The sequence below is a fragment of the Odocoileus virginianus genome, chromosome 1, assembly GCF_023699985.2.
Source record: "Odocoileus virginianus isolate 20LAN1187 ecotype Illinois chromosome 1, Ovbor_1.2, whole genome shotgun sequence".
NCBI lineage: Eukaryota > Metazoa > Chordata > Mammalia > Artiodactyla > Cervidae > Odocoileus > Odocoileus virginianus.
Window position 1 is genome coordinate 48,039,554 of NC_069674.1, and position 14,041 is coordinate 48,053,594.

At 39.2% G+C, this 14,041-nt stretch overlaps 1 protein-coding gene and 1 non-coding gene across 3 annotated transcripts in view; both read right to left on the reverse strand.

Moving 5' to 3' along the window:
• Window positions 1-14,041, reverse strand: part of HIBADH (3-hydroxyisobutyrate dehydrogenase) — a 111,061-nt gene that overhangs the window by 86,034 nt on the left and 10,986 nt on the right. The window contains exons 1-2 of one of the 2 annotated variants that reach the window (XM_070467812.1): window positions 13,001-13,109; window positions 12,184-12,344 (exon numbers count right to left, since the gene is read on the reverse strand). In XM_070467812.1, coding sequence (XP_070323913.1) covers window positions 12,184-12,344; window positions 13,001-13,094 — 255 coding nt within the window. In that variant the 5' untranslated portion in view covers window positions 13,095-13,109. Of the gene's footprint in view, window positions 1-12,183; window positions 12,345-13,000; window positions 13,110-14,041 lie in introns of those variants that run through there. The other variant, XM_020869765.2, reaches the window with a different exon arrangement.
• LOC139036636 (small nucleolar RNA SNORD56) lies at window positions 5,768-5,838 on the reverse strand. Its single transcript, XR_011489459.1, has one exon. It is a non-coding gene; the product is annotated as a small nucleolar RNA SNORD56 (small nucleolar RNA).

Sequence of the window (14,041 nt, forward strand, 5' to 3'; positions counted from 1 at the left end):
AAAGAATGAGAAGCCAAACACAGCGTGCAATCTAAATATTATGAACTAGAAGCAGTTACATTTCAATTTTCCATAAGAGACTATCAGCTTCTAAATCAAAGTCTACATAAAGGAAGTTTTAACAGAATTTCCTACGTTGTACTTCAAAATTTCAGACAATCAAGTATCCTGTCACTTTGTGTGTTAACATTAAGTGAAACACCACAGACTCTAAAAACCAAAAGAAAAGAAAAAAAAATAGTCTCTCTCATTCTAAAGGCAACACAGTATTTTCGAGTCTACAATGCAGCACATTCAACAACATGTATATTTTGATATATAGGAGGGATCTGCCACAAATCATTCGGGAAAAAAAATTTTTTCCATTCAATGACACAGAAACACTTAAGTTAGGTGAAAACCTTTCCTACACTCAAACAAATACTGATATTTGAAAAGAGGCAACTATTTCCTGGCAAACAATTCTAAGTTTATTCAAGCAAAAAAAAAAAAAGTTCAGTAAGATGAGACGATAAGAAAAAGAAAGGTTGTAGGAGGTGTGATTTTCTACTTCTGGACTGTGTCAAGAATATGGGTTACATGGACAGAGCCCCACCCACTCACCCTACTTAAATGACGTAATAAACGCAGACGAAATGGTGGCGTACCTTTCAGCGGCCTTTCCTTCTACGCAGCTCCATCTCTCTTGATCTTTCAGGGACTACATTCTAAGACCTCAGCCCTGAGGTCTAAGAGTCAACTTCGAACTTTCTCTTAGGAATTGAGTCTCTTCCACTGAAGGAAATTCAATTCCATCTAGATAGCTCCTTGAGACGTGCCTTCAGGGACCCCTACGATCAGCTCACAGATCTAGGAATACTTCACACCTCCAAGCTTCTCATGTTCATGAATTGGCACTGCCAATTCATGCAACTGCCAAGTGCATGGGGTGGCAAATCAGCCCCCTGCATCCTTAGCATCTGCTTCCTGGGATGCTTGGGTTGCCAGAGTACTGCTAACCCCTCAATTATATAGGAGAGTAGTGTCAAAGCTCACAGGTCCGTAAAAAACACACAATGATAGTGATAGCTGGAATGTCACCACTCTACTGGCCACAACTGCTCCATATCTAATGACTATATACATTCGGTACATTCTAACAGTCTCTAATTTGCACTACAGAAAAGGCATGTTTATTAGACAGATAAGACAGACATGTGTGTCCAGTTATTCAAATCATCTTGCCTTCCATGTGATGACTTCAAGACTCTGAAATAATTGACTAACAAAATTTGGCCACGACTCAAAAGCTGGCAGGAAAAAAACAAACCTTATTGCCAATCTGACACTAACCACAAAAGCCTTTAGGAGCCAAACTAATTAGAGTCCCTTCAATTACATTTGCTAATTGAATGGATAAGCACAGCCAGCCAGCATGATCAGTGAAGGGAACACTAATTTAGAAGGCAGAGACCCGGGTTCAGTTACAGCTCAGCCACTAAGTCATGTGTGCTTTTGTGCAAATCACTTAACCTCTCTGACTTCAGTTTCTGAACCTACAAAATAAGAAAACTGACTTGGGTTATCTTTAAGGATTTCTACCTCCAAAGTAGAAAGGAAACTCTGCCAAGGAAATTTTTTCACACTGAGTAAATTTAAATTCTAGGAAGGTACTGCCTCTGTGAAAAGGGACTCATAGGATAGGAAGCATCTGCAGTGACCAGGCCTCTTATGCACCTCCACATGTGTGGGTGGTCACTGATCTGGCCTGACTCTGGACCGTGGCTTTGCTCTGTCATGCCCATTCCAGAAATTCTTGACAATTCCAATGGCTTCCTTCTTACACCACTGTGAATTAAGATGACCTTACTAAATGGCAACCCACTCTGGTATTCTTGCCTGGGAAAACCCATGGACAGAGACACCTGGTGGGCTACAGTGCAAGGGGTCACAAAACAAACACAATTTAGCAACTAAACAACAATTTCTTCATTATCTCGATTTTGATTACAGGAGATCGGTTCCCTTCAAAATATCTAGTTTTTAAGAATTTCTGCCATCAGATTCATCCATATGCTAGTAAGTACAATGGTAGGTGTACATTATAAAGAGTAGATGACTGGACAGATGGAAGACAAAATCTGCTTTGCTGGGTGGGGGGGTGGGGGATGATGGGCATCAGGGTCCACAACAATCTGAAGTAACTGTGGATTTTTTCTACAGTTACATTACTTTCCTTTTTACATTACATTTCACATTACATTACATTTATATTTCCTTTTTACATTATCAGTGGAAGGAGACAACAATTAACCTAGCTATTTTACATAAAGAGAAAAACCCCTCTGTCTCTTCTAGACAAAACAGTCACATAAGTCAAGCTCTTAGCACTGCTTCCAAATAAATTAACTGGGACAGAGAAATTTGCAAAGAAAAAAGATGAACATGACCTTGGTTAACATGCCACTCTGTGTATTTTCATCTTTCCAAGTAGAAAAGCATACTGTTGCTTCAAAATTGCACCATCCTTAAAAAATTGACCGAAATGGTTTGTGCCTACATCTTGAAACATTTGGTCAACAATGATGAAGCCCACTCAGCAAGAGGCTTTTAAAGTTCCCATTTAACGAGACCTAAGTGGATGCCAGATTAGATCCCAAGAGACTTTCTTAACCAAACATGTTCAGCCTTATAACCTAGGAACAACAAGATGGCTTCCAAGTTTTTAGAATCCAATTAAGCCTCATTCATCCGGAAAACTCATAGAGAAATGGTGCATAAGTCTCAAGACTTTTGGCACCGATCGGAGGCATCTCCAAGGAAATTCCTAGACAATGAAAATGAAAATAAAGCACAAGTCACATGCCCTCAATACTAATGCTTAAAAAGAGAAACTGGTATCTTCTGTGTCCAGGACACAAGGGACTCTGCAGAATATATTTTTAAGCAGGGACGTGGTCAAATTCCTTTTTGTCTCCTCTAATGTGGTTTTAACTTTTATCATCATTCTTTGATTCAAAAACACGTCTAAATTCTCTTCCAAGCAACTCTGGACTCAGTGACTCAGTCAAGACAGTGGTGCACTTCTATGTGTGATGTTGGGGATGAAGATTTGGGAGAAATACAGTATAGATACTAAAGCAACAACCATAACAGTAGTAATAGCAGTGGCAGCACTTCCTTTGTGCCAGGTTTTCTAGGACTAAAACGAAGGTACTATTACTATTGACATTTTATGAGACACTTAAGTATTGATAGCCGTTAATCTGTCTAAAGTCACTCAGAGCTGAGATTTGAGACCAGACAGGCAAGTTCCTAGGTTTGTGCTTTTAAACCACTACATTCACCATTTATTGATTCATAATTTCTAAAATCCAAAGGGCTGACAATTACCAGGGTTACATTCTTATAATAGATGCTATAAGTTGCAAAGATGCATTCAGGGTTAAACCTGTAGCCCGCCAGGCTTCTCTGTCCATGGGATTTCCCAGGCAAGAATACTAGAGTGGGTTCCCATTTCCTCCTCCAGGGGAATCTTCCCAACCCAGAGATCGAATTCAGGTCTCCTGCACTTCAGGCTGATTCTTTACCAGCTGAGCCACCAGGGAAGCCCAGGTTAAACTTGTTTCCAACAAATAAAGATATAAAAAAGGGTTACTGCAAGAGGAAGGCATAGGTTTTTTTTTTAAATGGGAATGACCACAAATAACACATTAAACCAGTTGTAAATGTCCCAATAGAATTCGTTAACATGTAAAGGTACAAATTTCCTTCATAACCCAGTAGTGTTTTTCCCTACTAGGTACAGCTGGAAGGAAACCCTCCAGGGTGGTCACATCCAAAGCACTTCTGCACCTGGAGCTGCAGGCGGCCACCTTGTACCTTGAGGGGAAGGAGGAGCTGGCCTGCGGGAAGGGGAGCCAAGACACAGACAGAAATGAACCTGCTTACATCTGTGCCCAAAATTCAGCTGGGCTTAGGCTCAGACCACTCCCCAAATCTTCAGTTACATGAAACAACAAATCCTGTTTTTGCTTTTTAAAAATTGAAAAAGCACTTCTCCAAGGAGATGTTCAAAGATCTTTAAAACCAGGTGACTGCTTTTTGATCCTCCAGATATGTCTAGTTTGGTACTTTCTCTCCCCACATATTTCCTACTGAAAGCACAGTTGACATTAGAAATCAATTAGCCATGCTTTCCACAAACTTTGAGGGAAAAAAATTATGTTTCCTTTGGCTGCCATTTCATGGACTTCCCTTGAGATAGTAACATTAAGGGAAGAAAGGGACATCTGTCCTAAAAAATGTAAGAACCAACTCAAATATACTCTGAATTCTTAATCCATCCATTGTACTACTGTGGACAACAGCCAGAGGTTTCAAGGTTTTCACCTTATTTACCCATCTAATCCCAAGTCTTATCTTCATCTTTAAGTGGTAAAATGAAACTCACTTTTTCCTTTATCAAACATTTAAAACTAAATATAGCTATGAAATAATACTGACATTTTAACATACCAGAAGTCATTCATCCAGATTAACATTATCTTTTAAAGTAGGACTCTTAAGAAATCACACTTGTTTGAATGACACTGCCACTGTTCAAAATGGTTTTTAAGCTGCTAGCATAAATCATTTATCAACAAATGTTTTCATTTTATGATATTTATGACAGAGTATTCCCCCTCAGGCCCAAAGCTTTTTTACTTTTCACCCTTCTCCCTTCATTCATCTAAATTTCACGTCCTCCTGCCCTTCATTGCTGTTACAAGCAATACACACAGGACTCCTTAGAGTCAAGACTCTCAGGGGAAGCAGAGATAGAATGTGGGAAAAGAGGAGCCTGCCTTCCAGGCTTGCCACCTTAGAGTGAAGCATCCACAGAACTTATACCACCGTGTCCAGCAGTCAGGGGTGGGAGCTGCAGGCATGAAGCTAGGACATGTCTTCACTATTCACTAATCTGGGAGGGGCAGCTACCCAGAATCCAACTTCTTTCCTTCCTCATACCCACTTATCTCAAGGAAGACAGGAAGAAGGGAAATCTAATGACTGAGCCTGTGCCCTAGAATCCTCTCATTTCTATTCAGGAGTCTGAGAGATCCTGTCTACATGACTTTCATTTCAGACTACAGCATTTTGCAGGCCAGCAAACCTTAAAAGCAATATTTATGTAGTTTTCTATCAGAAATGAAATGTCTCTTAACAGTTACTTATTATTTTTCCCCTCAAAACTTGCTTCAGCACTTCATTATTGTCAAAATGCAATTTTAATAGAAACTCCCTCCTAATTTTTTAGTCTGGCTACCTAGGACACATCTAAAACATTGCCACATTCAACCTGTTTTATTCTCCACAGCACTAGGTGGACTGCTAGACATACTGGTTCAGTTCAGTTCAGTTCAGTTGCTCAGTCGTGTCCGACTCTTTGCGACCCCATGGACTGCAGCAGGCCTCCCTGTCCATCACCAACTCCCAGAGTTTACTCAAACTCATGTCTGTTGAGTCAGTGATGCCATCCAACCATCTCATCCTCTGTTGTCCCCTTCTCCTCCTGCCCTCAATCTTTCCCAGCATCGGGGTCTTTTCAAATGAGTCAGTTCTTTGCATCAGGTGGCCAAAGTATTGGAGTTTCAGCTTCAACATCAGTCTTTCCAAAGAAGGACTTGAGAATTGAGTCATACTGGTACTCAATTTCTATTTGTTGACCTAATGTAGAAATCTCTAGAAACTAGAGAGGGAGCCTTCCACTTTTATTTATTATTATTTTTTCCCTCTACCCTCAGCTTTACTCAGACCCAAAGTAACAACAATCACTAGGTGAACTGCTGTTGACCAAAAATACTGCCATCTTTGTACAGTCTTCCACTTTTAAAGAAAACTGCTCCTTTGTCTCCATTATTCATCTGGATAAACCCTGTTTGTTCTTGCGTTATCTGCCTACACTGCTAGTCTTCAGAGAACAGCCCTAACTGCCCTCTCATCCAATGTAATGCAAGTTTTTTACTGAAAACTGAGGAGACACCACTTTTTCTTTTGACATCAAACTTTGGAATCACACATTTGTATGATCTCATCATCTAATACCTCCTACTGGTCCCCAAAGGCAAAATTGTAACTATTTTGTTCTAGGCTATAATACCCATACCCGGCACAAAGAAAGTACTCAAGAAACATCAGTCAAAGTAGCAAACAAATGAAAGTCCTATCCCTTGTTTTGCTAGGAGAGTCTAAGGTAGCCTCAATCTGCAGCAATCAAAGTAACTTCTCTTCACAAAGAAGTAAGAGACTCTGATAGTGTCATGTGAATAGAAAGCATCAGAAAAGGAATAACAGCTCTGCACAGCAGAAGGGAAACAAAGACTTCTAGGAACTAACTTAGACCTAATACACATAGTACTTACCATGCCAAGCATGACTTTAAGCTTTTTACAAATACGAATTCATGTAATCCTCATACCAACTGTCTGAGAAAGGTTGTTATTATTATCCTCAGGAGGAAACAGAGATCAAGACACTAAATATCTGGCCTGGGATTGCAGACACTAAGTGGTAAAGTCATGCTCCAGTTTCCCAAAACTCTTCCTGTATTGGTTTCCTGTGGCTGCCACAAGTTCCCATAAGCGTGGTGGCTTAAAACACAGAACCTTATTCTCACAGCTCTGGAGGCCAGAAGGACGAAATCAAGGTGTAGACACCACCACGCTATCTCCACGGGAGTAGCCTCCTCTGCCTCTTCTAGCTTCTGATAGCCCCAGCTGCTCCTTGGCTTGCTACACAATTAACTCTGAAGTCAGCAAGGATCTGCCAGAGCCTGCCCTCATTCTCTCTGTAAGGATGCTCATCACTGCCTTTAGGGCCCACGCAAAGTCCAGGAGGACCTCATCTCAAGATACATAACCTAACTGCATCTGCAAAGACCTTGTTTCCAATTAAGGTCACTGTCAAAAGTACTGGGGTTAGTGGACATTTATCTTTTTTCCCAATAACTTTATTGTGATATATAATTTGCCCACATAAAGTATATAATTTGATGGTTTTCAGGGTATTTGCAGGTATGTGCAACCATCATAGTTTTAGAACTTTGCATCACTTCAAGAAAAAAATCCCATATCCATTTGCTATCTCTCTCTTATGCCTGCCTCCCTCTTTCCCACCCAGCACTAGGCAACCACAAACCTACTTTCTGTCTCTATAATAGCTTTCTCTGTTCTGGATTTTCATGTGTCACTGCTTCATTCCTATTTATGGTGGAATAATATATCATCATATGGGTATACCACATTTTTCTTATCACTGATGGGACATCTAGGTTGTTTCTGTCTTTTGGCTATAATGAATAATGTTGCCACTCATATACAAGTTCCTGTGTGGGCACATGTTTTCATTCTCTTTCACATATACCTAGGAGTAGAATTACATTCTCATCAGCAGTGTGTGATAGTCAATTTTTTCACACTTGTCATCTGATTTTGTGATTCTAGCCAACCTAGGGGGTATGGAAATCTCATTGTGAGTTTGATTGCATTTCTCTAATGACAAAAGATATTAGCATCTTTTCATGTGTATACTGGCTGTCTGAATACCTTCTTTGGGGAAATGTCTATTCAGATCCATTGCCCACTTAATTGAGTCACTTGTCCTTCTGTTTGAGTTGCACAGCTTCTTTACACATGCTAGATACAAGCCCTTATCAGATATATGATTTCAGTTCAGTTCAGTCACTTAGTCGTGTACGACTCCTTGCGACCCCATGGACTGCAGCATGCCAGGCCTCCCTGTCCATCACCAACTACCGAAATTTACTCACACTCAAGTCCAATGAGTCGGTAATGCCATCCAACCAACTCATCCACTGTCATCCCATTCTCCTCCTGCCTTCAATCTTTCCCAGCATCAGGGTCTTTTCAAATGAGTCAGTTCTTTGCATCAGGTGGCCAAAATACTGGAGTTTTAGCTTCAGCATCAGTCCTTCCAATGAATATTCAGGACTGATTTCCTTTAGGATGGACTGGCTGGATCTCCTTGCAGTCTGAGGGACTCTCAAGAGTCTTCTCCAACACCACAGTTCAAAAGCATCAATTCTTCGGCACTCAGCTTTCTTTATACTCCAACTCTCACATTCATACATGACTACTGGAAAAACCACAGCCTTGACTAAACAGACCTTTGTTGGCAAAGTAATGTCTCTGCTTTTTAATATGCTGTCTAGGTTGGTTATAGCTTTTATTCCAAGGAGCCAGAGTCCTTTAATTTCATGGCTCCAGTCACCATCTGCAGTGATTTTGGAGCCCAGAAAAATAAAGTCTGTCACTGTTTCCACTGTTTCCCCATTTATTTGCCATAAAGGGATGGGTCCAGATACCTTGATCTTAGTTTTCTGAATGTTGAGCTTTAAGCCAGCTTTTTCACTCTCTTCTTTCACTTTCATCAAGAGGCTCTTTAGTTCTTCTTCATTTTCTAACATAAGGCTGGTGTCATCTGCATATCTGAGGTGATTGATATTTCTCCTGGCAATCTTGATTCCAGCTTGTGCTTCATCCAGTCCAGCATTTTGCATGATGTACTCTGCATAGAAGTTAAATAAGCAGGGTGACAATATACAGCACTGATGTACTCATTTCCCGAGTTAGGACTAGTCTGTTGTTCCATGTCCAGTTCTAACTGTTGCTTCTTGACCTACATACAGATTTCTCATGAGCCAGGTCATCTCTTGAAGAATTTTCCACAGTTTGTTGTGATCCACACAAAGGCTTTGGCATAGTCAACAAAGCAGAAATAGATGTTTTTCTGGAACTCTCTTGCTCTTTCAATGGTCCAACGATGTTGACAATTTGCTCTCTGGTTCCTCTGCCTTTTCTAAATACAGCTTGAACATCTGGAAGTTCATGGTTCACGTACTGTTGAAGCATGGCTTGGAGAATTTTGAGCATTATTTTACTAGTGCTGTGAGATGAGTGCAATTGTGCAGTAGTTTGAACATTCTTTGGCACTGACTTTCTTTGGGATTGGAATGAAAATTGACCTCTTCCAGTCCTGTGGCCACTGTTTAGTTTTCCAAATTTGCTGGCATACTGAGTGCAGCACTTTCACAGCATCATCTTTCAGGATTTGAAACAGCTCAATTGGAATTCCATCACCTCCACTAGCTTTGCTGGTAGTGATGCTTCCGAAGGCCCACTTGACTTCACATTCCAGGATGTCTGGCTCTAAGTGAACAATCACACCATCGTGATTATCTGGGTCCTGAAGATCTTTTTTGTATAGTTCTTCTGTGTATTCTTGCCACCTCTTCTTAATATCTTCTGCTTCTGTTAGGTCCATACCATTTTTGTCCTTTATCAAACCCAACTTTGCATGAAATGTTCCCTTGGTATCTCTAATTTTCTTGAAGAGATCTCTAGTCTTTCCCATTCTGTTGTTTTCCTCTATTTCTTTGCACTGATCACTGAGGAAGGCTTTTTTATCTCTCCTTGCTATTCTTTGGAACTCTGCATTCAAATGGGTATATCTTTCCTTTTCTCCTTTGCCTTTTGCGTCTCTTCTTTTCACAGCTATTTGTAAGGCCTCCTCAGACAACCATTGCCTTTTTGCATTGCTTTTTCAGGGGGGTGGTCTTGATCACTGCCTCCTATACAATGTAACAAATCTCCATCCATAGTTCTTCAGGCACTCTATCTATCAGATCTAATCCCTGTAATCCATTTGTCACTTCCACTGTATAATCATAAGGGATTTGATTTAGGTCACACCTGAATTGTCTAGTGGTTTTCCCTACTTTCTTCAATTTCAGTCTGAATTTGGCAAGACGGAGTTGATGATCTGAGCCACAGTCAGCGCCTGGTCTTATTTTTGCTGACTGTATAGAGCTTCTCCGTCTTTGGCTGCGAGAATATAATCCATCTGATTTCGGTGTTGACCATCTGGTGATGTCCATGTGTAGAGTCTTCTCTTGTGCTGTTGGAAGAGGGTGTTTGTTATGACCAGTGCGTTCTCGTGGCAAAACTCTATTAGCCTTTGCCCTGCTTCATTCTGTACTCCACGGCCAGATTTGCCTGTTACTCCAGGTATTTCTTGATACATGATTTGCAGATATTTAAACCCATTCTGTGGGTTATCTTTTCGCTTTCTTGGTGATGTTCTTTGGAGCACAAAAGGTTTTAATTTTGATGAAGTCCTTTTTATTTTGTTGCTCATGATCTTGGGTATCACACCTAAAAGTCCTTTGCCAAATCTAATGTCATAAAGATTTACCCTCATGTTTTAAGAGTTTTCTAAGTAAGTTACTTCTTTGGGGAGCTACTACTAAACCTACTGTATACTCACAAACTATATAATATATCGTAATAGATAACTATTATTTACTTCCAACAAATTTCAAGGGTGCAGAACAACATATTAAGTAGGGTGTGGTATACAATCATTACTGCCCTGACATCATCTGATCCAAAAGAAATCTAGGCATTTTATTGTCTAGTAGTCTAGGTTGTAGATAGGTTAATAGGTAGCTTATTTCAGAATCATCAAGGAAGACACCACAGATACACTTAAAAATGTCTCATACATAAATTTCATTAGTTAGTGACTATATGTTATATAACTAAAAGAGTTAAAACTCCAAAGTCAAAGATGGACCTTTGTTCAGACCCTGGCTCTTGCCATTCACTCACTGTGTAAACTTGAGGATGTTATTTAACTTCTCCAAGCATCAGTTTCCTGAAAATACTTCTGTTGCGAAGATAAAATTAGATAAGAGACCTGTCACATAGTAGGGACTCATTAAATATTAGTTTCTTTTCTCTCCCCTTTAAAATGTAAATGTCTCCTTCACTCAAGTATAAGTCTTATTCTTCAGGTAACCTTCCTTCACATCTACCCAAAATTAGCAACACTAAAAAAACCAGAATTTTGTTAGGGAATGCCTCACACTCTTCAGAGTCTGAGGCGATTCAGGCAGAGCATCAGAAAGCTCCAGCAATCTGGGAAGCAGCAGCAGAGATTCACAAAGGGATGATGAACGTTTCAGTTCTCCACAGGCAAGCTGTTCAGTGCTACAGGAACAGAGGGAAGAATAAGGGCATTAGAAACAATCTGAACGCCCTAAGCATCTGCTCTGCCAGTCCACGGTAAATCAGCTTCCATTCAGTTTCTACCTTTCTATTACTAGAAGGGGGAGGAAGAGGAATTCATGGGATTTTTCATAAACACACACACAGATGAAAACTTCTGGAATGTTAGTCTCCAAAATGCCAAAAGAATTTCCTATTGTTATTTTGATTAAATTCTGTATTTAATAGATATTTCCTCTGTTTAGAGAGTATGTACCATTGTTATTTTTACAAATAAATACATAAACTATTGGAAAGCGCCAACATCAAAGATGTGTTATCCCAAAAAGTAATATTCATCTCCTGAAAAAAACAATTAATTCACCCCAGACTGAATATCAACTTGGAACTCCTGTCCACCCTTGAAGATGGTAATGGCCAACCTTTCCCAGAACAAAGAACTGATCAAATCTCTCCAACAAGTCAAAGTCCCGAAGCTACTTAAGAGCATCAGTTAAGCCTGGTAGCACACTGTCAACATCCTGTGACTATATGGGCCTAAGCAGCTGCAACCCTACCCTGAAAAGTTCCAACATGATACTCACACATCCTCACACAACACTAGCCACCCCCATCCGGCACACCAACCATAAGGGAGAAGGAGACAGAGGGTATCCAGTTCTACAAATGGCCTCCAAGTTACCTAAACCTGCTCTTTACATACATACTGCGTCTTCTCAGCATTTATTTCAAGTCTGTTATCTAGAAGTTTATTTGTTCTCTAACTTTTTTCTATGTTTCTTAGTATTTTTTAGTATTCACCCAGCTCTGGGTTTGCATCCAGCCCTCAGTTACCATGCTACACCTTATACAAGAAGAATTTCCTTCATATCTTGGCAGGGGGGGAACCTCTAAATTTGGTTACTAGTACATAGTCTCCCATGTGTATGTGTGTGTGTGTACATGTATTTTACATATTATATAATATATACATATGTAATCCTACATATAAAAAAATAAAATTAACAATGAGTTAACTTTACAAATCCATCATGTATACTTCCAAACAGCTATTACTTACTTGCATGTCAAACACCAAAGTGTGAAAAACATTTTTACACATCAATCTTAAAAGAAACTTAAGAAAACGCCTTACCTGTTCACCTGCATCTAGAAACTCTTTGCAAGCATCAGGGAACACATCATAAATAATAAGTGGATAGCCATGTTTCATGAGATTTTTTGCCATTGGATTCCCCATGTTGCCGACTCCAATGAATCCAACTGGAGTCTTAGAAGCCATTGACCTAGAACACACTGATTTCAACACATTATTTTTAACAGGAGCAGACAATGTTTTATTTTAAATATTCACTCAATAAGTCATTGTTATCTTGACATTTTCTATTAAAAAAACTTTTTAAAGGAGAATTTTAAGCTAAAGATCATTTAAAGATATCAACAATGTACAGGCAGACTAACTTCTGAATATACAGTTCTCTAGGAATAACCATAAAATTTTAAGTAATCTCCCTTCTACTTTCTACCTCTATAACATCCCTTTACTATTTTAACAATAAACTTAATAATGTTACCATGTACCTATTATTTATGTTGCCTGTTGAAGTATCCTAAATTCTCTTATCTATATTATCCTCTTTAAAAATGCATACAAAAAAACTGGAAGTATTCAACAAAACCTGTATCTTGGACAAGCACCAAGAATGGAAAAACTTTTTAGCTTCCCACCTTCACATTTATAGAAACTACTCCCTCCAACGGTATAAAAAAACAATTGAATAAAATGTTAAACCCAGAAGAATGTATTTCAACTTAAAAGTCACCAGTTTATAAACGGGGTCTAGGAGAGACCAGGGGGACACTTTCATGGGCTTTCCATGACAACAGTAACAGTCTCAGGACCTTGGGCTAACAACTCCAGGCACTTTCAGAGAAGAGGCATTTTCACTCACAGAAAAAGAAAACTGTTCTTAAAAATCTGTATACAGCTTTTGATTTTATTTTCTTCCTTTTCATAAAAGACTTTGTGAAATCACACTGGGGCATACAACTCAAGGCAATGCTTTCTGCAAGACAGCAGAGAAGTTCCACATTAGACGGTGTTACTACTCCATTCAACAAGTATTTACTGCATGAAGTTCTATGACACAAGCAAGATATGGTCCTTGCCCTCCAAAAGTTCACAATCCAGTGAAAGAAAGCGAAATAATTCAACTTGCCTTTTCTCCTATCATTTCCCACCTTTATTATTTCTTTTTCTTTCAAGGACTCCAGTTTCAAAACTGCGTAGTGTTTAGTAAAGGGTATACTGACTAATCACAGTAACACTTTTTAAGTTTCAGATCCTCTCAACTGATGGATCCCTGCTCTTCCTTCAACTTAATCTCATTGTAATGAGATTTCCTAAAAGCAGATTATTTGAAGCCCTAATGCTTAAGAAAAAGAGGTCATTTTGGGTCAGAAGCATGTTTAATTCCTATGAACTCCATGTCTGTCTCCACCATTTCCATTAAAGATGGGTGTGCTGAGTTTAACATGCTGGGCATGACAGGAGTCCTGTGCCTAACTTTCTGGTTCACAAGGGGTTTAATGACAGAGAAATTACTCCTCACTGAATTTTTATTTTGATATTAAGTATACTTTGTAAGAGAACTCTCATAAACACCAGTAACTAGTGTGCCTGACTACTGTGTTAAGCTTGAAAAGGTATAATTTAACTAAAAACATTAGAAACTAGAAATATTATTATTTAAATGCAGTTAACTGTAACAGGCAACTTTAACAGTTATTGTTTAACTAAGTCAAACAATAACTATGGCAAAGTAGAACCATGATTTATTCACACATTCAATAAACATGAGGCAATCATTTGTACCATGCCAGATGCCATCAAAGACACAAATGACATACAGTCCTTGCTTTCAACAAGCTTAAAACACAGGAAGACAATTAGGTACAGACACTACAACATGAAAGTAAAAGATCAAGTATGA